The following is a 24,975-nucleotide window of genomic DNA, read 5'->3' on the forward strand; positions in this document are numbered from 1 at the left end:
GAGTGATCTGGACCAGTTGGGAAAATGGGCTGAAAAAACAGCAGATAGAATTTAATGCAGACAAGTGTGAGGTGATGCACTTTGGGAGGACAAACCAGGGTATGACACAGTGAACGGTAGGGCACTGAGGTGTGCAGTAGAGCAAAGGGACCTGGGAATACAGATCAACACAGGTAGATAAGGTCATAAAGTGGGCTTTTGGCACATTGGCCTTCATAAATCAGGGCATTGAGTACAGGAGTTGGGATGTTATGTTGAAGTTGTACAAGACATTGGTGAGGCCAGACTTAGAGTATTGTGTGCAGTTCTGGTCACCTACCTACAGGAAAGGTATCAATAAGCTTTAAGGAGTGCAGAGAAGATTTATACAGATGTGGCTGGGACTTGAGGACCTGAGTTTTTGGGATAGGCTGAATAGGTTAGGACTTCATTCCCCAGAGAGCAGAAGAATGAGGGGAGATTTTATATAAGTATGCAAAATTATAAGGGGTATGAATGCATGCAGGCTTTTTCCCCTCTGGTTGGGTGAGACTAGAACTAGAGGTCATAGGTTTAGGGTGAAATATTTGAGGGGAATCTGAGAGGGAACTACTTCACTCAGAGGGTGGTGCAAATGTGGAATGAGCTGCCAGTGGAAGTGGTAGATGCAGGCTCAATTGCAACATTTAAGAGAAGTTTGGATAGGTACATGAATGAGAGGGGTATGGAGGGATATGATCTGGGTACAGGTAGATGGGACTGTGACATGGAAGTGCAGACCTTCCAAGCTGGCATGGACTGGATAGGCTGAAGGGCCTATTTCTGTTTTGTCGTACTCTGTGGCTCCAAGGTCTGCATTTCCATGTCGCAGTCTCAAATGTGCTGGCATGTGCATGGCAGGCAGCTGACATTTCCCAGCAGAACTACCAGGGAACTGACAGCACAACCTAGCCCCAATTTAAGAGTCATACTTACTTCCTGAGAACTTGCTGCACTTGTTGATATACAGATATATTGCAATAAAAAATTGCATCTATTCAAGAGTAATTATATTAATAAATAATGCATAAACACACAGTAAAAATACACAGATACATGTTATTAATAGCCCAATGAACTACATATAGGCTTCTTTGCTAACATGACCCAACACGTTTCCTAATAGAAACTGTAGCGCCCCTAAAAACAGTTTGAGGTTGGTTTCAAAAATTTTAAATTTCAGGTGGTAGGTCAGTCACTGGCTTCCAAGGTCAATAGAAATCTGGCAGTTCCGATATTCAGTGAGGAAAGTGAGTCTGTACTTTCATTACAATGCATTTCAAGCTTTTTCAGATTCAAATTGTGTGGGTCACATCTACCTTTTGTGGAAACTAAAATAAAATGGAGATTTAAAGTACAGAAGGAAGCCATTTCACTGATCACATTTGTTCTTTCTTAATGCAAACCTGACTCTATTGCTTTATCGTCTCCCCATGCCTGCATGCATGTCCCTCTGATTCAAATAAAATTTGCTCTTTCATGAAAAGCCATAGCCTCTACCCCAACTGTACTTTTGCAACCAAGCATTCCATACTCTGACAACCCACTGTATGAGAATTATCTCCTACTCTCTTAGTTATTGTTTTTAAATTGAGTAATTATTTCTTAATCCTGGGAAATGGGCCTTTCCTCATCTGTGTCATCAAAACCAATCATCATTTTAAACACCTCTTAAATACTTAAGACTGTGTGTTGCAGTAGCAACAACCCATTAGATCAAAACGCCTCAAGACTGTTCTTTCTAATTCCTGGTATTACCTTGGTAAACCTACAGGTACAGACTCCAAGACTTTACTGTCTAAAGCTGCAGAAAATGCCAGCACTATTTCCATAACAGGTGTTCACAATTATGCAATTTCCTTGGTGTAACTATCAGCAAAAGGCTAAGGAAATTCTGCATGTCCCAGATGACACCAATTTTTACAGATGGACCATAGAAAGCGTGGTAGGCAGAAGCATCACAGCTTGGTATGGCAACTGCTCTACCCAAGACTGCAAGAAATTGTAGAGTTGTGAATGCAGTCTAGTCTATCGTGAAAGCTAACCTCCCTTCCATTTATTCCATCTACACATGGGAAAGCAGTCAACATAATCAAGGACACCTCCCACCCTAGTCATTCTCTTCACTCCCCCTTCCATCGGGAAGAACATACAAAAGCTTGAGAGCATGTATCGCTAGGCTCAAGGACAGCTTCCATCCTACTGTTATCAGACTCTTGAATGGACCTCTCATATCCAAAAAGATGAACTCTTGATCTCCCAATCTACCTCATTGTGGCTTTTGCACTTTGTCTATCTTCACTGCACTTTCTCTGTAACTGTAACACTATATTCGGCATTGTTTTCCTTGTTACTCCCTCAATGTGCTTATGCACGGAATAATCTGGCAATAATAAACCAATATCAATTTCTCTCAATCAAACCTTATGACTGCATTGCTCTGTGACTGAGATTAATGTTACACACATATGATCTGTATGCAACAATTGAATAATGCTAATTGTGGTAACTAGTTAACCATGTTAGCAGTTCTATTTGTTTTTTTCCTGGAGAAACTACCCTTTGCTGGAAAAAGTTATAATACTCGTCATCAGTTTGGTTCCTGCCACTTTAACTGTACTGTTTTCTAAATAAATGTATCTACTGTAAAAAATGATTGCTTTCTGTGAGCTCAGATGTGCACATTGCCCTGTTTCAAATTTTGTGGCTGACACACATATCATAAACATTCTATGGGAGTAAATGGGTGGACAGTCTGTGCATTTTGGAATAGTTCTCTGGTAGACTTTGGTTTGTTTCCTATAATGCTGGGGTGAGATTAGCGATAAGTATTGTTGATCCTACATGTAATCTAATAACACATTTTAAAAAAACTCTTTAAAGCACAATGTTAGCAATGAAAATAAATCCATTTGCCACAGTTTTGCCCATCAGTTTAATCCTAATTTACTGCTTCCATCTGCACTGCTACAGTCATATTCTGCCAGTTTGGGGATCTGCCAGTTATCTCAAGTCTGGTCAGTCAATTTCCTAATCATGTCCTTTCAATTTCACGAGCTTCAACATCTTATAACAGGCTCTACTGAAGAAGTTTATCGAAAGATGCAAATTTTAGAAGATATTTGACATTACTCTGGCCACTGCTTCTGTCATCTCTTCAAAATTTCAATCAGCTTAGTCATGCATGAGCTATCCTCAACAAATCTATTTGCAGTCTCTTCAATCAACTAAAATTGGCGGGGACTTATTTGGGCCTACGACATTTTACTTCCTGCTTTAACTTCCTCACATTTATTAACGAGCAGAGTGGCAAAACCTATTTTCCAGGGTTACAAACAAAAACAATTTCAAGCTTCTCCTTTTAAAACCATGGAATAGAAACCATCTGGTCTTGAGGATTACATTGTTTTGTGCACTGCGGCTATATTTAGTTATATTTCATTGCCTGTGCAGAGTATTTTGGTGCCTCAAGGTTGTAAAAGAGACCACATACAGTAATTGGTATCATAATATTGCGCTTTGTCTATGAATTGAAAATGATTTAGTAGCGAGAGGTGGCACTGTAGTGTAGCGGTTAGCTTGACGCTATTACAGCGCCAGCGATCGGGGTTCGATTCCCGTCGCTGTCTGTCAGGAGCTTGTACATTCTCCCGTGTTTACGTGGGTTTCCTCTGGGTGCTCTGGTTTCCTCCCACATTGCAAAGACGTACGGGTAGGTTAATTGGTTTTAAAGTGGGCGGCGCGGACTCGTTGGGCCAGAAGGGCCTGTTACCACGCTGTAAATAAAATAAAATAAATAATCTGAAACTGAGGTCTTAAATCTGAGTAAAGCAAATTATAAAAGGCACAAGGTGTGGTAGACTGCAGCTACTGTAGACCAAGAAACTACATTAAAAGTTGTGCAAACAAGCAATGACTGACATTTAAAGAATAACTAGTTTACAAGAACTGGTTTAAGACAAAAGAAACATGCAAGTTGGTCCAGCTGCAGCTATCAAAAGAAATTAAAGATAGTATTAGATCAAAGCAAAAGGCACATAAATGTTGCCAGAAATAAAAGCACCAAGCTCAATGACTGGGAAGATTTCAGAATTCAGCAAAGGCTAAGGCAAGGATAAGGAAAGGGAAAGTAGAATACAGTGATAGGAATCTCCAAAGATATGTACAAAGCAAATCATTAGCAAAAGTTAATTTGGGTTCCTTGTAGACTGGGACAGAATAAATTATACTGGGAAATAAGAAATTATTTGAATATTTTGTATATGTCTTCATGGAAGATGCAGAAAACTTAATGGAAATAATGGAGGACTTCATTTGAATGAGCTTTATTATAAAGTGGCTATTGGAGAAATTAATGGAACCCAAACGGTAAAAAATCCCCAGGACCTAATGACGTGCATCCTAGGGTTCTGCAGGCAGAAGCTGTGAAGACTGTGGATGCACCGGCTATCATCCTCCAAAATTCCAGATTCTAGCACAGTTCCCACATTTTAGAAACAGCAAATATAACCTCAATATTTGAGGGAGAGAAAAAAAACTGGTATCTTCAGATGAGTTATTCTAAAATGCAACAAACTATTTAGGAAATGGTAAGGCGGCTTAGAAATAGAGGACTGTGCAGAGTCAATATGGACACATGAAAGGAAAATGTATGACAAATCTTTGAATTTTTTTTTGAGACTGCATCAAGCAGAATAGATGAAGGTGAACCAGTTGATGTAATGTGTTTGAACTTGCAAAAGTCCTTCATATAAGGTGCTGTATATAGAGATTATGAAACAAAATTAGCACACAGTACTGGGATCAGTTGAAGGACTGAAAACAGGGATTTGGAATAAATGGATCATCTTCCATTTGGGAGGTTATGATTGGTGGTGGTACCCAAGCTGTTCACAATCTGCACCCATGATTCAGATAAGAGCATGAAATATAAATTATCCAAGTTTCCTGGTGATAGATAGATAGCAGTGAGGGCTATGAGAAGGATGCAGGGAGTGTTCAGGGGAATATAGACAGGTTAAATGAATGGCCAAGGACATTATAAATGAAATATAAAGTGGAAAAAAAATGAGGTGATCCACTATGGCGAAATAGTGAGATTGAAAGGTTTGACATAGTGTAGCTATGTGGCTAGCAGCCAAACCTTTACAAAGCATTATTAAGAAACAAGCTAATTTTACATGAGCACCAATCGATTCTGAGAAGGGAAGTGAAACTAAACAACAGACTAAGCAAATTATGGATGGATAAGAGAACAATAAGGCAGACATGGTAAAGGTGACTAAATTAGGGATGGCTATGAAAACAATACAGCAAATGTGGTTGAAAAGGTGATTAAATTAAGGATGGATAAGAGAAAAAATGAAGCAGACATGACTTATTTATACAACCCTTGGATGAATGATCTCAGAATTTTGAGGGCCTTGATCTGGGAGAACAGAAGTAAACATCAAATAAAGACTGAAGACACTGGCAGCACCATCTTGGGAGCAACCACCATAAAAGCAAGACCCAGAGTTCAGAAGCGAGTAAAGACGATAAGTCACCAGAGTTAGTCTGGCTAATTAACCTTGGGTGGGTAGTATTTAAGTCCTGAGTCTTACAATTTAGTATAATGAATAACAAACTAGAACAGTGGGTTAAATGCAAAGCTAATTGAACATCTGTACATTTTAAGTGATTTGAGTACTAATAAAGACTAAGTTCCACTTCTCAACAGTTTGAATGCCTCTTTGGCTCTAATGGCAGTTGACTCGCTTTAAAAGCAAGTGGGTCAACAAGAGGAAGCTGGATGCCCTTACGCACAAATTACTGGAAGTTAACTTGAAGCAAACAAGTAGGAGGAGAAACAGTATCATGGTCTTCATTGCAAGAGGATTTGAATACAAGAATAAAAATGCTTTGCTCCAATTGTACATGGTTCTGGCGACCCTCACTGGAATATTACGTACAATTTGATCTTTCTACCCAAGGAAGGACATACTTGTAACAGAAAGAATGCAGTCCAAGATCCACCAGACTAATTCTGGGAAGGCTGGTTTGTCATAGGAGGAGAGATAAAGCAAAATGGACCAGTACAAAATTCTTACAGGGCTTTACAGGGTAGATGTAGGCATCACATTTCCCTCGGTGGTATCAATATACCAAAATAAATGGATGATAAATCATGACAAAGATGAGAAATTTCTTTATCCAGAAGGTAGTCAATCTATGAAATTCTCTACCCAAGAGGCAATGGAGGCTCAATCACTGACTACATTCAAGACAAAGATGATTTTTTTTGATATTAAGGACACTGATGAATTTAAGGTTAGTGCAGGAAAATTTACTTTAGTAAAAGATTAACCTTGATCTTACTGAAAGGCAGAGCAGGGACAATGGCAAAATAGACGTATGGTGGAGAGCATTTTGACTAATTGCATCACAGCCTGGTATGGAGGCGCCAATGCACAAGATTGTAAGAGACTGCAAAGGATTGCAGACTCAGCAAGGTCCATCACGGGCATTACCCTTCCCACCAGATGACATCTTCAATAGGTGGCATCCATCACTAAGGACCCTCACCATCTGGGACAAGCCCTCTTCTCATTACTACCATCAGGGAGGAGCTACAGGAGCCTGAAGACCCACACTCAACAATTCAGAAGCAGCTTCTTTTGCTCCACCATCAGATTTCTGAACAGTCTCTGAACCAATGAACACAACCTCTATTTTTTTTGTACTATTTTTGTAATTTATAGTAATTTTGTCTTTGCACAGTCCTGCAGCTGCAAGACAACAAATTTCGCATCATACAAGTAGTGATAATAAATCTGATTCTGATTGTATTGTTTTGCTCTTCCCTTTTAAAAAAATACCCAAGTCACTTTTTAAAAAAATGTTTCTCATTAATTCCACCACCCCCCCTCCAATTTTTGTTAATTGCCTGATGTTTATTTTGGCATGACTATCCCCAATTCAGTATCAGCTTCCCTCAGGAGGTTTTGTCTGCTATTCTCTTGTAAATACAGATGCCAAGTCAATATGTGTCAATTTCAAGAGGATCACATGTTCCTACCAAGCTGTTGTTTCTGACTATAAATGTAAACTACTTTTTGTAAGGAAGTATATCTTGCTTTACTCAATGTTTCTTTAAATGACATACTCTTCATTCCAGAAATTAGTCAATATTCATGACACTCTACATTTAGTCTTTTGCATACTATAATCTAGTCTGATCTCACCAAGGCACTGCATAATTACAAAAATAAACATTATCCCTACATGAAGATTTCTCAGAAATGAAGACAATTGCTTTACTTTTTGCAATTCAGGCCAAAGGATGCAATGGTCCTTGAGTCTGAATACCAAGAGTCTCATGTTAAAAATATTCTGCTATTTTATTGTTCTTTATGAAATGGATAACCTCACAGCTCCACACTGTATTTCACCTGCTGCTCACCATCAGCAAACCTGGGCACATTACACTTCGTCTCCTTACCCAAGTCACTGGTGTAGATTGTAAACTGTTATAGCTTGTCAGCCCAAAGATGATCCAATGATTCCTATCCTGTTATGTCTATTAATGAATCCTTAATATAAATGATATGGTACCAATCTCAAACCCTTAATTTTGTGTAACAACTTCTATTGTGATACCTTACCAAATGATTTTGAAAATTCAAAAATATCACATTCACTCATCTACTCTGCCAAGTTATGATAACTTCAAAAAAAACGTAATGGATGCCAAACACTAATTCCTACCCAAGCTAATCACCTTGCTACTTTTCCTTGACAACAGATCCTTACATTTCCCTTTTGAATGATAATCAAAGTGGCCATTATGGGTTTTGATTTACTTTTCCCTATTTGCTCCAGTATCAGGGCTACATTTTGTTACTTTACAATCCGCAGAAACCATTCTAGAATCTAAGAAACTGTGGAAGATCAAAAACATTTTATCTATTAAGGGGAAAGTCATCTTTTTCATATAGGGTTTTGGCCATCAGATCCAAGCTATTTGTTGGCTTTTGGCATGGCTAGAAAGCTGGTATCTTTTTCCCAGGGTTGAAATGTTTAATACTTGAGGGCATGCAGCTGAGATGAGAGGAGCAAGTTCAAAGGAGACGTGTGGGGCTGTGTTTTATTTTTACACAGAGAGTGGTGGGTGCTTGGAATACATCATCAGGGAAGCAGACATATGATAGAGGCATTTAAGAGGCACATGAATATGCAGAGAATGGAGGGATATAGTCCATGTGCAGACAAAAGGGATTAGTTTTCATTATCTTAACTAGTTCAGCACATCATCGTGTGCCAAAAGGACCTCTTCTGTGCTGCACTGTTCTATGTTCTACGTTTTCATGGGAACAAAGGTGGGGAAATGACGACAGTTTTAAGGCCTTTGAAAAGGAAATGTAGCTTGGAGATGGAAGCTAACATGGGAGATTCAGAAAAGGCAGTGACAACAGTGGTTTTGTTGACAAAAGGTTTTATTTTTAAATCCATTTTCAGAATCTGCACATCAATTGGCATGACTAGCACTAATTGTACATCCCAAATTGGTAAATTGACTTAAATTTCATCTGCCATTCCTTTGCCCACTTTCCCAGTTGATCAAGATCCTGTTGTAACCTTAGGCAGCTTTCTTCATGCCCACTACACCATCAATTTTGGTGTCATCTGCAAACTTACTAATCGTGCCATCTGCATTCTCATCCAATCGTTTATATGACAAAACAACAGGGAACCAGGCACCAATCCCTGCGGCACACCACTGGTCACAGGCCTCTAATCTGAAAAAAACCCTCCACTTCCCACCCTCTGACTCCTTCCACCAAGCCAATTTTGTATCCAGTTCGCTAGTTCACCCTGGATCGCATGTGATCTAACCTTCTGGATCAGCCTACCATGCCAGACCCTGTCAAAGTCCTTACTGAAGTCCACATAAAAATGTCTACCACCCTGCCCTCATCAATCTCTTAGCCGTTTCTTCAAAAACTCAATCAAATTCATGAGACACGATTTCCCCATGCACAAAGCCATACTGAAAACCCCCAATAAGTCCCTGCCTTTCCAATCTCAGAATCCGTTCCAGTAACTTTCCCTCGACTGATGTTAGGCTCACTGGCCTGTAGTTCCCAAGCTTGTTCTTGCAGCTCCTCTTAATTAAAGGCACAACATTAGCTACCCTCCAGTCTTCCACAGCTCACCCGTAGCTAACGAAGATACAAAAATCTCTGCCAGAGCCCCAGCAATTTCTTCTCTTGCTTCCCACAATGTCCAAGGATATATTTGGTCAGACACCAAGGACTTATCCAACTTTAGGCATCTCAAGACTGCCAACACTTCTTCTGACAAAGTCTATCTGTTTCAGGATATCACTTTTCTCTTCCCTGAACTCACTAGCTTCCAAGACCTCATCCACATTAAATCCAGACAAGAAGTATTCACCTATCTCACATGGCTCCACACATAGACGACTTCAAATTCTGCCCTATCTAACCCTGGCAGTGTCAGTGCCAGTGTCAAGCTATATTAGGGAAGTTAAAATTACCTACTATTATAACCCTATTATTTCTACAACTATCTGTGACCTCCAGACATATTTGCTCCTCTAATTTCTGCTGGCTACTGGGGGGCAGGGGTGAGGGGGGCAATGGTACAATCCCAAAGTGATCACCTCCTCCTTATTTCTAAGTTCTACCCATATATCCTCACTGGACATTCCCCCAGGAATATACTCTCTAAGCACTGCTTTCCCTAATCAATATCACAACTCCCCTCCTCTCTTACCACCACCTCTATCACACCTGTTGCATGAGTACCCTGGAACACTGAGCTGCCAGTCCTGCCCATCCCTCTTCTTGAGAGTTGCACTCATCTAGGCAAAAGGAGAAAGCTTTCTATCATACTCCTCATTTGTACCTTGTGGAGAGAGGAAAGGTCTTGAGGTGTCAGGATACAAGTCACTCGCTGCAGAATCATCAGCTTCTGAACTGCTCTATTCTCTACAGTATTTGTGGTTGGCTCAGTTGAGCTTCTGGTAAACAGTGAACACCTGGATATTGATGGTGGAGGACTCAGCAATGGTAATGCCTTTAACTTCCAGGGTAAGTAGTTAAACTTTCTCGTGTTGCAGTCGGTCATTGCCTGGTTCTTTAGTGGCTTCAACGTTACTTGCCACCTCTCTGCCAGAGCTACCAACTCTTGCTTGAACATGCAATAAACATCCAATGATTCAATTGTTTACATATACTTGTATTTCATCTGGGGAAAAGTGGAAAATAGCCATTCTTTAACGTTTGCATTATCTTGTCATGCTATTTAATATAGGATGATGAACACAAGAAAATAGCAGGAGTAGGCTACCAGACCCATCAGGTCTGCACTGCCATTCAATATATGCCATACCCCAAAGCCCTCCATTCGCCAATCTTCCAAATATTTATCTAAATCCAACTTAAATATTTCCAACGATCTAGCCTCTTTTTGGGGCAGAGAACTCCAGAGGTTCACCACCCTCAGAGAAGAAAGTTCTATACTACTCAATCTGAAATGACCAGCTCCTTACAATGTTACTGTCTCCTAAATTGTGACTGTCCCATTCATGAAAACATCTCAACATCTACCCTGTCAAGCCCCCTGAAGATTTTATAGATTTGAATAAGGTCACTCTCATTCTTCTATACTTCAATGGACACAGACCAAAACCAGCCACCTCCCTCATCCCAGGAATTACCCTGGTGAACCTTTGGACTGCCTCCAACAATATTATATCCTTTTAAAGCAAGGGGAACAAAACTGTGCACAGTATTTGAGGTGCAGCCTCACTAATATTCCATACAACTGTAACAAAACCTCCCTCTTTTTAAACTCTTAACCCCTTTGCAGTAAAGGCCAAAATGCCACCTGCTTTCTCAAATACTTGTTGGACCTACCTGATGTGATTCATGCACTTGAACACCTAGATCCCTCTGAACTTCACTCATTTGCACTCTCTCTCCATTTGGATGATGATTATGTGTGTGATGCCTGCATGACCTTATACTTCCCCACATTAATGAGAGGATGAAAGTCAATATTGTTGTATTAAACAACTATTAGCTGCCGTGGCCAATTAAACTTTCCTTGCACATTCTGTGGAAACTGTTATATCAGTCATATATTAGAAAACTTGTGCAAGGAGTCTTATGCTGTAATATTTTCTGAGGCATTCCTTGAAATATATAAGCAGCTGTTTGTATTATAAAAGTGAGGTTATTATTTTTAACTTTTCTTCCGACCTATTTCTTATGTCATCCTTCATGTTATTGTGTACATTTCATCCCCTGCAACATCTATCAATGAAGGAAAGAATCACACAAAAAAAATAAAACTCATCTTTTCATTTTCTTCCAGTTTCATGCCTCACCACAATAAGAATATTCAACTAAGGCCAATATTCTTTTGTTGCCAGAATCAAATAGCTGACTGCCTCAAAATAACAACTGTGACCGAGGCACGACATACCAATTCATCTTCAATATACTGAACAGGATTACTTGTTCTCTCCAGGTTTCATTACTGAGATGCCACTATGCATTAAAGTAGTACTAAACTGTAAGATACTTCAACACGTATACAACATTCCCATTTGTCCCTACTACCCAAAAAGATGGAATCTTTAGCTGATCCAAACATGTTCTTCTGTCGATATTATTTTATTTCCCTTCTTTAACTTTAAATAAACAAAATTATATCAGGCAATTAAAGAAAGGATGAATCACAGCATGTTAGGCCCACAGCTCCCTTACAACTATTTTAATTTAAATAAAATTACATGAATAATTGTACAAAATGTACTATTAATTAAGCATATAAACAGGATAGGATAAAATATGCCACAGAACATGGCCTAAAATAAAGATTTTTACTTTCAGATGCTGTCTGGGACAAGGAAGCAATATTAGTTTTAATGGGAGAGTATTGTTTCATTACACCTAAACAGAAATGAAATGAGTTTTGGGCAGCACAAATACAGAAGCCAGTGTACAAAACACAAAAAGTGCTGGAGGAACTTGTGTATTGCTCCAGATTCCAGCAGATGCTGCCTGACCTGCTGAGTTCCTCCAGAACTTCTTGTGTATTGCTCCAGATTCCAGCATCTGCAGAATTTCTTGCGTCTCCGCCAGTGTACAAAAAGTTGTTTCACGATACCATTCAGAAAATGGAACAAAATTAACCATCATAAAAAGGCACGAGTATGATAGTGTAGCGGTTAGCGTAATGCTATTACAGTGTCAGCGACCAGAGTTCAATTCCAGCCACTGTCTGTAAGAAGTTTGTATGTTCTCCCCGTGTCTGCGTGGGTTTCCTCCAGGTGCTCCAGTTTCCTCCCACATTCCAAAGACGTACTGGTTAGGAGTTGTGGGCATGCTATGTTGGCGCCAGAAGCATGGCGATACTTGTGGGCTGCCCCCAGAACACTCTACGCAAAAGATGCATTTCACTGTGTGTTTCAAAGTTCATGTGACTAATAAAGATATCTTATCTTCCAAGTGGAAACATTCTCTGGATGGATCATGGATGAAATAGTGAGAGGTTGAGGCAACAAAAAAAATCAGTTTGGGGGCAACTTCACAAGCATCGATTACAGATGGATAAATCTTAAATGAGAAGATTGCAATGAGAAAGGAAAATAACTGAAAATCAAATTTTTTTACCTGCTGAATCGGCTGCTGTACATATCCCTGCTGTTGAAGCACTTGTTGGCTAACTGATGGGCCAGAGGCAGAATAGCCAGGAGTAGGAAGGGGTTGCCCTGGGGATGCCATGATAAAGCCAGGCTGCTGCTGCTGCGGCTGAAGTACAACTGATGATGGGAATATGGCAGTATGGGCATCTGGAACTTCAGCAGATGGCTGACGGCAAAGGCTCATCTGGCTAAACTGAGCACCAAGACTTTCTTGCTGCATAGATAATAAAAATTGCAATTAAAATAGGACTATGAATAACAAAGGGACTCCTTCTCATTACACAAATTTAAAAAGCATGCAGATGTTTATCAAGCCATTACAAAAAATAGATTTGATTAAACATCACGAAAAGTACCTAAACTTCATTGAAGAGTAATTAAAATTGAGTTCTAAGGCATCTGGACAAGTACAAATCCTGGACTTCCAAGCATGTACTTTCAAGTGCTGTCTGGGACTTACTGGACAACAGGTAGTACCACACTTGTCCACATTCAGTCCAGTTGTGGGGCAGGGATTCACCAACATTACATTAGGAAATCACCTCTCAGATTCTGCACCAGTTGCAACATGGCACAGAAATGAGTCCACATCAATGCCTTCTGAAATAGGAGGCAAAGGGGAAGGAAAAAGTTTATCTCAGTGAGATTGTCAAGTGGGCTGGAGAGAAATTGAGTTTAAATATCTTTAATTGTGTTATACATCTTAATTTTCCACTTTTTTATTTTTAAAGTACTTCAGATGTTAAGTTATTTGAATTACTTCAATTTTAACAATTCTAAAATTTCTGAATGCCATATGTTCATAAACTATTAAAAATCACTTACAGCTTCTACAGCTGGCAAATGTGAGAATAGTGCTTTACTATCTGTGCAAACCAATCAGGGACATATCAAAGATGAGGCCGCTTCAGTATGCCAGCTGTAGCCAGCAAAGTTTTCACTGCTCGACCCCAGGGTATGGGAGACCAGTGAGATGGCTGAGTGGGTTAGAGAGAACCTGAATGCAGGATTATGGGGACCATAAATGGAGATTTTAGGCAGAGGTTCAATCCAGCTCATGTACTGTTAACAACGGTTATGGTATACAAGGAGAAACATTTTCAATTTGAACCATTCCAAAGTAATATATTTTTGATTTCATGGTGCATAATGAAGACATTTTTTCAGACCACCTTCCTACCAATATTATGAAGGTTGCTTTTTTTTTTAAAACAACAAAAAACATCAATAATGCAAATTTTAAATTGTGTCTGTTTAGAGTCAGATACATTATTTACTGAATCCTAGCATGACTCTCAGTTCAGCAACCCCACTGATAAAATAAAATTTCTTTGTATTCTGTTCCCCTTTGATAATTGTTACCATTAATATTTACACTATGGAGCTCAAGGAGGAGTCAAGTATATGTCAAAGCCTTCTTAATATTCAAGGTTAACAAGAAATATGAAGTGAACACTTAAATGCAAGTGTTTACATATAGCCAAACACTGGTTTCTAGCTTGGTTTCTGAAGAATAATGCCTTAATCAAATGAAGATTCATTTATTTTGAAATGATACATACAGGGAACAGAATAATTTAGTCTAATATTATCCTCCTTTAATTAAGCGATGCATTATTGAAAAGTCAATGAGCCAAACCATGAAATCAGGTAAGTCTCCATCTCTCACATACAGACACAAAGATTGCATGTGTTAGGTTTTACTTAGTATAAATTCAAAGAAATGTATTAAAAGATTATCTTAGTACAATGAATAAAATCCATTTACATTTAAATAATGCAGGAGCAATAAACTAACCCAAAGGCAAGTTTTTTTTTTAAACATTCTCACCTTAAACACTGGGATTATTAACTGCGATCTGCATTCTGATAGTTTAAGGCACTGTGCCAAAATTTTAAATAGTGAGTGACAAACATGGTGTGTTTTTGTTCAAAATACCCTTCCCCCTTACAGATAATACTTGTACTAGCATTTTTATGTTAATTAATTTCATTTACGTTTTGGAACATTTCATTCGATGATTTAGAAAAAAGAGAGGAGGAGGTAAAAGGGGAGGGGGGAGTTGCACTATTAATCAGGAAAAAAAAAGCACAGCTGCACTCAGAGGGTTCATCCACTGAGTCTATATGGATAGAACTCAAAAATAAGGAAGGTGCAATCAATCTGATGGAATTGTACTATAGAACCCTTCCTCCCTCCCCTCCCAATTGCCACTGGAACATACATGCAGGTAGATTATGGAAAGGTGTAAAAACAACAGGGTTGTTGTAGTGGGTGACTTCAATTTCCCTAATATAGACTGGGACCTCCTTAGTGCATGAGGTTTAGATGGGGCAGAATTTGTTAGGTGCATCCAGGAGTGTTTCTTAAGTCAATCTGTAGATAGTCCAACAAGAGGAAGGGCTGTACTGGACCTGGTAATGAGCCTGGCCAGGTGGGAGAACAGTTCGGAAACAGTGACAATTCCTTAAGTTTTAAGATAACTACAAATATGTATGGACCTTGCAGGAAAGTATTAAATTGGAGCAGGGCAAATTATGAGAGTATTAGGCAGGAACTAGGGAGAGTTAATTGGGAACAGCTGTTTTTGGGCAAGTCCACATCTGACATGTGGAGGGCGTTTAAAAGACAAGCTGCACGGAGTACAGGACAAGTATGTTCCAAGTAAGAAGGAAGGACAAGGATGGCAAAGTAAGGGGACCTTTGAGGCCAAGAGAGGTAGTGACTTTAGTCAAGAAGAAAAAGGAAGCATATGTAAAGTTTAGGAAGCTAAAATCAAACAGAGCCCTCGAGGATTATAAAGAAGCCAGAAAAGAACTCAAGAAGAGAATTAGGAGAGCCAGGAGGGGCCGTGAAAAGTCCTCGGCAAGTGGGATTAAAGAGAATCCAAAGGCATTCTATGCATACATCAAGAGCAAGACGTTAACTAGGGAGAAGTAGGACTACTCGAGGATGAAGGAGGGAATATTTGCTTGGAGGCAGAGGATGTGGGAGAGGTCAGATACGAGTACTTTGCATCAGTATTTACCAAGGAGAAGGATGTGGAGTATAGTGAGATCAGTGTGGAGTGTGCTAATATGCTAGGGCATTTCGAGATAAACAAGGAAGTTGTGTTGGGTCTCTTAAAGAACATTAAGGTGGATAAGTCCTCAGGGTCTGATGGGATATACCCCAGGTTATTGAGAGGGGCAAGAGGTGAGATAGCTGGGGCCTTGACCAAGATCTGTGTCCTCTCTAGCCACAGGTGAGGTCCCAGAGGACTGGCAAGTAGCTAATGTTGTTCCATTATTCAAGAAGGGAAATAGGGATAATCCTGGAAACTCTAGACTGGTGAGTCTCATGTCAGTGGTAAGGAAGTTACTGGAGAGGATCCTTAGGGATAGGATTTATGATCATTTGGAAAACGAGAGCCTAATTAGGGACAAGCCAGCGTGGCTTTGTGTGGGGCAAGTCGTGTCTTACTAACTTGATTGAATTTTTCGAGGAGGTGACTGAAGTGATTGAAGGTAGAGCTGTGGATGCTGTCCATATGGATTTTAGTAAGCCGTATGACAAGGTCCCTCATCGGAAGCTCATCCAGATGATGCATGGGATCCATGGTGAATTGGCCGCTTGGATTCAGAATTGGGTTGCCCATAGAAGATAGAGGTTAGTGGTCGATGGGACTTATTCTCGTTGAAGGTCTGTGACTCATGGTGTTCTGCGGTGATCTGTACTGGGACTTCTGTTGTTTGTGATGTACATAAATGACCTGGATGAAAATGTAGATGGGTGGGTTAGCAAGTTTGCAGATGATATGAAGATTGGTGCTGTTGAGCATAGTGTAGAAGACTGGCAAAGGATACAATGGGATATAGATCAGTTGCAAATTTGGATGGAGAAACGGCAGATGGAATTTAAACCGGCAAAATGTGAAGTGTTGCACTTTGAGAGATCAAATGTAAAGGAACGGTACACTGTTAATGGCAAGACCTTCAACAGTGTTGATGTGCAGAGGGAATCTTGGGGTCCAAGTCCATAACTCCCTGAAAGTGGCTACACAGGTCAATAGGGTGGTAAAGGCGGCTTATGGCATGCTTGCCTTTATTAGTCAAGGAACTGAGTTCAAGAATCAGGAAGTTATGTTACAGCTTTATAAAACTCTAGTTATTGCAACTGAGTCTTGCATTCAATTCTGGTCACCCCATTACAAGGAGGAAGTGGAGGCTTTGGAGAGGGTGCAGAAGAGGTTTACCAGGATGCTGCCTGGATTAGAGGGCATTTGCGACAAGGTGAGGTTGGACAAACTTGGGTTGTTTTCTCTGGAGAAGAGGCTGAGGGGAGATCTGATAGAGGTTTATAAGATTACGAGAGGCATATAGTGGACAGCCTGTATCTTCTTCCCAGGGGTGAAATGTCTAATACCAGAGAGCATACATTTAAGATGAGAGGGGGCAAGTTCAAAGGAGATGAGCAGGGCAATTTTTTTTTAAAACACAGAGAGACAGAGTGGTGGGTGCCTGGAATGCGCTACCAGGGATGGAGGTGGAGGCAAATAAGACAGAGACATTCAAGAGGGTCTTAGATAGGCACATGCATGTGCAGGAAATGGAGGGATATGGACATTGTGCAGGCAGAAGTGACTAGTTTAGTTGGGCGTTTGAGTACTAATTTAGTTTGTTCAGCACAACATGGGCCGAAGAGCCTGTTCCTGTGCTGTTCTATGTTCTATTTGGCCTTGAAGCAGATATTTTAAAATCAGAAGAGTATCTTGGAAATTTATAAAACTTTCTTCCTCAGTTCATTTTACAAATTCTAAACTTTCTGGAATGTCCTGTACGATTGAGAAATAGGTCCATCCTGTCACTTAGAAGAGTCTGTGGGCCATGGCCATAGATTTAAACAAGAATATATTAAAAATCAATTATAAATCTTGAAATTATCCAAACATGCATTACTGAATTTTATGCTAAAACATTCTGGTACGTATTATTCCCCTTGTAGATTTAATGTACCATTCAGGACATCTAGAATATTTACTTTCGGAAAGCACTCCTAGTTTGCTCTTCAAAAAGTCATCCTCCTTTTGTATTTAATTCACAATGTCGACAACAGTAATTACATCTGATATCTTTTAACACACAGCTGAACTTTTGTGTTGAAATACACTCAAAGTAAACAGAAGATGCTTTCCTAAGTTATGGTTAGCACACATTTAAATATGAAGATCTCTCAGTTTTAACTGTAATGCAAACAATATGCAGATGTAAGAATATAAAATATTCACAGGGAATGTTGGAAATATGCAGCAGGGCAGGCAGCATCATGCTGCCTGACCTGACCTACTGAGTATTTCCAGCATTTTGTGTTTATCTCAGTTTCAACTGTTCACTGAAAAGGCTGTGGATTTGCCCTTTTGTCTTCATTTTAAGTTCAAAGCATAATAGCTGTAGTTATATTTTAGTCACAGATACACAAGATCACTTTTTGTTTTAAACAAAATCTTTAAATAAAGGAATTTGTTTTAAAAAATATTCAGCCAAATATGAAGAATGACACAAAACAAATTACACAAGTAATAACCACCAGCAGAGAAAAGAAAGACTTTATAAACTAAAAGATCTTCTGAAAGATGAGAATAGAATATTGAGTGTCAATACCACAGTGTATTGCTGGGTAGGTGATACTGGCAGGAGTTGAGGTGGGTAAGAGACCGCAGAGTACTGGATAGGCTGTGAGGAAGACTGCAGAGCCCGAATTGGCTGAAGAAGCAACAGTTTGCACAGTTAATTCAGCAACATTAACTTTATAAAACCCAATGGTTTTGTAGCATCACAAAGTACATTAAGATTTTACTATACCAATTAGATTAATTTACAAAAATGCTGTCATAATAAATTGCTTGATACATTACTGTATATATCAACCACCTCAATGCTAAAAGTCAGTAAATACTTAATAGAATCATTTGAAATTCAACTACCACCTTAATGGTTTAGCTGCTTTACATAACACATAGATAATTAACTTTTAATATCCTCAAAGCAGCAACTTGAATGTATGCATGTATGAAAGTATGTTGCAAAAAATTTAGGCAAATAATTTGTTAGGGAATTAGTCAGTGAAATGAAAAGAGGGAGAGATAATCTGCGCATACTGTATTTTCAATTTTTCATTTGAGAGAGGTGGTAGTCATTTGCAAGGTCAGCACTCAATTTCACTTGACAAGGTGATAGAGGGTGACAGTCTTGAACTACTGCAATGTAATGGTGAAGGTAGCAGTTCCAGGACTTTGATCCAGCAAGAAAGAACTGGCTCTATCTGCCTAGGATCTGTAATAGGATTTCAGCTTTTCTCAGTAACAGTAAACGACTTAGATAAAAGAATAAAGAGCCTTTAATCTAAATTTGCTGAAAACACCACGATAGTTGACACGTGAAGCAGTGTAGATGAAAACAGAGGATGACAAAGGGACAGGATCATTCATGAAGTGTGCAGGCAAGATTCTGCCAGATGCAGCTGAATGTGGGAAAGTTATCATGGATGAGCAGACAGATATTTAGGGGTTCAAGTGAAAACTCAAATGCTAGTGAAGAAGTCATACAGTCATAGAGCAATACAGCACGGATACAGGCCCTTCAGTCCAACAAGTCCATGCCAACTACAGTGCCCACCCAGCTAGTCCCAATTTCCTGCGTTCAGCCCATATCGCTCCAGGCTCCATCCCTCCATGTACCACCTATCCAAATACTTCTTAAATGACACCCTTGTCCCTGCCTCAACCACCTCGCCTGGCAGCTCGTTCCATATATTCATGGACACTCAACATGAAAAAGTTGCCTCTCAGGTCCCTTTTAAATTTTTCCTATCTCACCCTAAATACATATACCCTAGTTTTGGATTCCTCTACCCTGGGGAAAAGACTGTTACCGTCCACCTTATCTGTACCTCTCAATTTTAAACACTTCTGTAAGGTCACCCTCATTCTCCTATGTTTCAAGGAATAAAGACCTAACCTGGCCAACCTCTCTCTATAACTCAGGCCCTCTCATTCTAGCAACAACCTCAAATCTTTTTTTTTGCATTTTTTCCAGTTTAACCACGTCCTTCCTATAACAGGGTGACCAAAACTGTACACAGTTCTCCAAGTGTGGCCTCACTAATGATTTATACAACTGCAACATAATGCCCGAACTCCTATACTCAAAGCCCTGAATGATGAAGGCCAGTGTGATAAATGCCCTTTTCACCACCCTGTCTACCTATGACGCCGCTTCCAAAGAACTACGCACTTGCACTCTCAAGTCCCTCTGTTCCATGACACTCCCCAGGGCCCTTCCATGAACTGTCCGATGCTAGTTTGACTTTCCAAAATACTACACCTCACAATTATCTGTATTGAAATCCATTTGCCACTCCTTGGCCCACTTCCCTAACTGATCAAGATCCCCCTGTAATCTAAGATTACCCCCTCCACTATCAACACCTCCTAATTTCGTGTCATCCGCAGACTTACTGATTAGGCCTTGTGCATTTGCATCTAAATCATTTATATAAGTAACGAATAACAAGGGTCCCAATACTGACACCTGTGGCACATCGCAAGTCACCAGCCGCCATTCCGAGAAACAACCTCCAACCACCACCCTTTGCTTCCTACCTCCGAGCCAATTTTGAATCCACCCAACTAGCTCTCCCTGGATTCCATGGACCTAACCTTCCAGACCAGCCTACCTTGCAGGACCTTGTCAAAAGCCTTGCTAAAGACCAAATAGATAACATTCAATGCCCTACCCTCATCTACCTTTTTGGTTACCTCTTCAAAAAAACTCCAAAAGGTTTGTCAAGCATGACTTTCCATGTACAAAGCCATGCTGACTCCTCCTAATCAGACTCTGTCTATCCAAATGCTGGTAGATCCTGCCCCTCAGAATTCTCTCCATTAACTTCCCCACTACTGATGTCAGGCTGACCAGTTCCCTGATAGGTAGAAAATATTAAAATGGTGTAAGGATATATAATCCCTTGAAAATCAAAATACTGCAGATGCTTAATCTGAAATTAAAAAATGCTGGAAATGTTCAGCAGGTCAAACTGCATCTATGGAAAGAGAAAAACAGTTAATATTTCAGGTAGAAGACCCTTCTGAGTGGGGGATAAAAGTTAGTTTTAAATTGCCAAGAAAGTGGGGAATGGATAGAAAGGGCAGAGAAGATGAGAAGACAAAGACAAAAGGATGCCAGGGATAAGTTGTAGAAGTTATCTGGACAATGGGTTTATTGGTGCAGAAGTACTGGTGCAGAAGAATCCATCCCTCATAACCTTCGTCGCAACTTAAAACTAACTTCTTATTTTCTGTCTTTCCCAGTCTTGATTAAGAGCTTGACCTGAAATGTTAACTGTGTCTTTCCACAGATGCTGACAATCCTTTGAGCCTGCTCTGCAATTCAATATTATGGCTGATCCTCTCTTTCAAAATCACTTTCCCTCTAGATAAGAGCACAAATAGAAGCGTTTAAGGCCATTAGCCCTTCATAGCTGCGCTGCCATTCAATAAGATCATGGTTCATATATTACCTCAATGTCACTTCTGTGTGCTAACCCCACATCCCTTCATTCCTTTAATCAATTCAAGAGATAAATTTCAGAAAGTTAAAAATAATTAAAATTGAAGCAAATAATTTAAACTTAAAAATAATTTTGTTGCAAGATTAAAATTATAACATTTAGAAACAATTTTTAAAAAATCATGATAAAATAATACTTAATAAAGAGCTTTATTGCCCTTTGCCTCCTAATCCTCTAACCCCCACTGAATTTGATGTGGTCTCGAATCTGGTACTAGAGCTACAGTGGTGCAGGACTGATTCGTGATTCTCCAATTTAAAAGTTAAAGAATCTCAGCAAAATTTTGATCCACCAATTCCAAATCTGTCAGGAATTTGGGATGACAGCATTTCACAACTTGTGCAGATGTTCCAGAAACACTGCTGTTTTAACAGTTAAGTGCTAGCAGTTTCATTTTGAACCACCAGTGTAGCCAACATGATCTGGCCCATATCATAAGTATGCTACAGTTATTTCAAGCTCTGATTAAGGTTCACTGGAATACTGTTCAATTTTGGGATCACATCTCAGAAAGGTGGTGTTCAGTATTAAACCTAGTGCTTAGCGATTCAGACATACAAGATGGGAATCTGAAACATGCTTCCTAAATGAGGGGTTGAGACCACTGAAATGAAAATTTCAAAATAGAGGGTGATTCGTTTGTGATAGTCAATGGTCTAATTGAATGGATGGCCAAATTGGAGGGTCTAAATAGTCCATTCCTGTTCCTAATTGTAAAACAGGTATGAAGAGAGATCTTTTGTTGTCCATCCTCAATTTCAGCCTACTTTTTACATACCCAGCACTTCAAATCTGACTCCACTCATTTTCTATTTCCAAATCCAGGTACCCAATTTGTACCTTGTCTAACACAATTGCCCATTTCCTTACTGCATGTGTAAATACATGATTTGATTCTTTTTTTTATAACTCTAGACATAATCAGTAAAATACTCTACCAAATTTCTCTATTTAATTCTAATATAGCAGAATAAAATTGCCCAAAACAAGACACCACATCACTGAAAAATATGTTGTTAATAGAACACAGTGAAAAAAGGTTGCTATGGAATGTTACTAAAAATTCTAGTATCTTAAGAAATTACTGATCACACAGCTAGTCATAGGTATGCTATCCAGAAAGTTTAATTAACAACTTAACTGTGTAATATTTTATGCAACTATGATCTATAACTATCAAGTCAGTCAAATTTTATGGACTATGTATTTTACTTCTAAGCAGTAAAGCTCAAGAATCAACTTTTAACATTCAACTTCTAACATTCAACTTCAATAAGAATGAGCATTATAAAAGTCAACAGATATAGAACAATATTCAATTTCAGTTCAATTTAAAAAATTGATAATTATACTACCTTATCTTCTGTCAATGTAATTTTTAGGTTTAATCTATGATCAACTAACCTGAGAAAGGATCTGATTTGGTACTTGCTGCTGCTGTGGAACAGTTGGTGGTGGTGGTTGCTGTGCAGGAGCAGCCATAGGGTTCCTCACAGGCTGCTGGGCAGGTGGGGGATTATACACGACTGTTGTACCATCTGGATTCATGAATGGCTGACCTGGAAGGGGAGAATGATTTAAAGTGTCAATAACATTTAACAAAAGATCTTCTAAAATGATACAGAGTAAGCATTTTTTTTAAAATATGCATCCATTTGATTTAAATTTAAGATTAAACAACAGAATATCTCACCGTCAACAGAAAACAAAGGAGGAAATTAAAACCTAGTACTTCAGCTTTGTGAAATCAGGAAGTATACACATGGAAGATACAAAGTGTGAAGCAGATCACAATGTGATGCAAACAAGTAGCAAAAGAGCTGGGCCACATCTCCTTTTGCCAAAACAGTATCATACTTCAATCACCCTGAAGCAGATATCCCCAGTTTTTGTTGTCCTCCATTACCAAGCATCTCTAAATCCTGCTGCCCTGTCCTTCCACACTCACCTGTATGTTCAAGGAGCTCGTGCATTGTTTGATCACAAAGACAGAGACAATAAATTCAACTTCCCCTGCCGCTTACCCTTCCTATCTTTCCACACCAAACTAAGCTTCAATGTTACTTTTGGATATTATCCCTGATCACCCACACAATCTCACAGCATCCTCCAACACTGTCAACCACACTGTTCTCATCTAATGCCTTTCATCTATCATCCAGCTCAGTGAGATTGTCCTACCAAGGGTATTCTTTTCATCTGACCATAAGTCAGGACATCTCCAACCATGTCTTCTCTTCTCATCTAGAACATTGACTCTGGAGTCCCTCAGAACTTGTTCTTGGTGTCTCTTCCTCCCATCCACCTAATCATCATTTACAACATCCTTTCCATTGGCAATAGTCTCTGAATACATGGGGTCAGCTGCAAAATGTGGGGTTAACTAAATCACTAGATTGTCTCTCTTGTCTACCACTTCCCAGCCTTCCAGTTCCTGCATCATCAACTATCATCTATAAATAATGTCAAACATCATCTGCAGCCTATCTCAATGTATTTCTTTCTGATTAGGCTTCTGTGAAATGCCCTTGCATATTTTCCTGTTGCAAGCTCAACATAAATCTAAGCTATCATTAGCTCTTCTTTTCTGTTGAATCCAAATTATTTCAAAATTGCCAGAATTTTTTTTTGAGGTAATGATTTTTGACAATGCTCAGTGTACTTTTCTAGGTAGGTTAATGTCACGTCATCTTTGTTATGATATGGCCTTAGGAAAGACTTGCCCTCTCTATTCTGAGATAGAAATCAAAAGGTGGGTGTGCACGTGGACATTAGGCATGGGAATAAAATGATTATCAGTTTTGAATATCATTTAAAGTAGATTATAAATGAACAGGACATATTCTCTCTTTGGACTTTTATCTCATATGCATAATAACCAAAATGTAAAAAAAACAAGCTGATTTTTACAATTATTTAACATGTCGATACTCAGTAAGAGCCAAAGTGCTAACCATCATTAAATATTTATCATATTCATTATAAACGAGCCAAGTTAACATTTAAGAAATATAAAAATCAAGAAGTTTATAATTTAAAGCTTAAAGTTCTTTTCAATCCAAAGTCAAATTACTTCTGGTGACCACAACATATTATTACAGTATTTATAAGTTTAAGTAAATTCAAAAAATGATGAAATTCACTTTGATAAAATATCTAACATGGACAATGCACATAACATTTGGTGTAAAACATCTATCTAAATATCTCTATATTTCACAATTTTATTTGCAAGATTCACTTTAGAAAGCAAATTAACTGGGCTCTAACTCTAAATGTAGTTGAGATCTTTGGTATTTCTGTATGCCAAAAGTATTTCAAAATACTGGTAATGTGCTCTTCAAAAAGATGATGAATTAAAATTATATTCAAACTAAAAAGGGGAAATTGAAAACCTGCTAAAGCCATTAAAACATTTTATGAATCATTATTAAAAGGGTTTTCACAAAGTTTAAACTCTTATTTCAGCAGAAAATATTCTATTCATTTCTGCAGGAATAATTTCATAAGCCATCAACATTTTAAGAATATATGGCAAGAAAACATTAGAACAATGAAAACAGATTTAAAATTATTACTTATTGCTAGCAATACCTTGCAGGACTTTAAAGAAAGTAATATATCAAACTTC

At 38.9% G+C, this 24,975-nt stretch overlaps 1 protein-coding gene across 16 annotated transcripts in view; it reads right to left on the reverse strand.

The window, feature by feature from the left end:
* Positions 1-24,975, reverse strand: part of LOC127577286 (R3H domain-containing protein 1-like) — a 132,466-nt gene that overhangs the window by 37,943 nt on the left and 69,548 nt on the right. For 10 of the 16 annotated variants that reach the window (XM_052028459.1, XM_052028374.1, XM_052028365.1 and 7 more), the window contains 3 exons: positions 22,749-22,903; positions 18,377-18,478; positions 12,705-12,950 (listed from right to left, as the gene is read on the reverse strand). In XM_052028459.1, coding sequence (XP_051884419.1) covers positions 12,705-12,950; positions 18,377-18,478; positions 22,749-22,903 — 503 coding nt within the window. The remainder of the gene's footprint in view (positions 1-12,704; positions 12,951-18,376; positions 18,479-22,748; positions 22,904-24,975) is intronic. The other 6 variants (XM_052028484.1, XM_052028467.1, XM_052028475.1 and 3 more) reach the window with 1 other exon arrangement.

Source organism: Pristis pectinata, chromosome 1 (assembly GCF_009764475.1).
Source record: "Pristis pectinata isolate sPriPec2 chromosome 1, sPriPec2.1.pri, whole genome shotgun sequence".
Classification (NCBI taxonomy): domain Eukaryota; kingdom Metazoa; phylum Chordata; class Chondrichthyes; order Rhinopristiformes; family Pristidae; genus Pristis; species Pristis pectinata.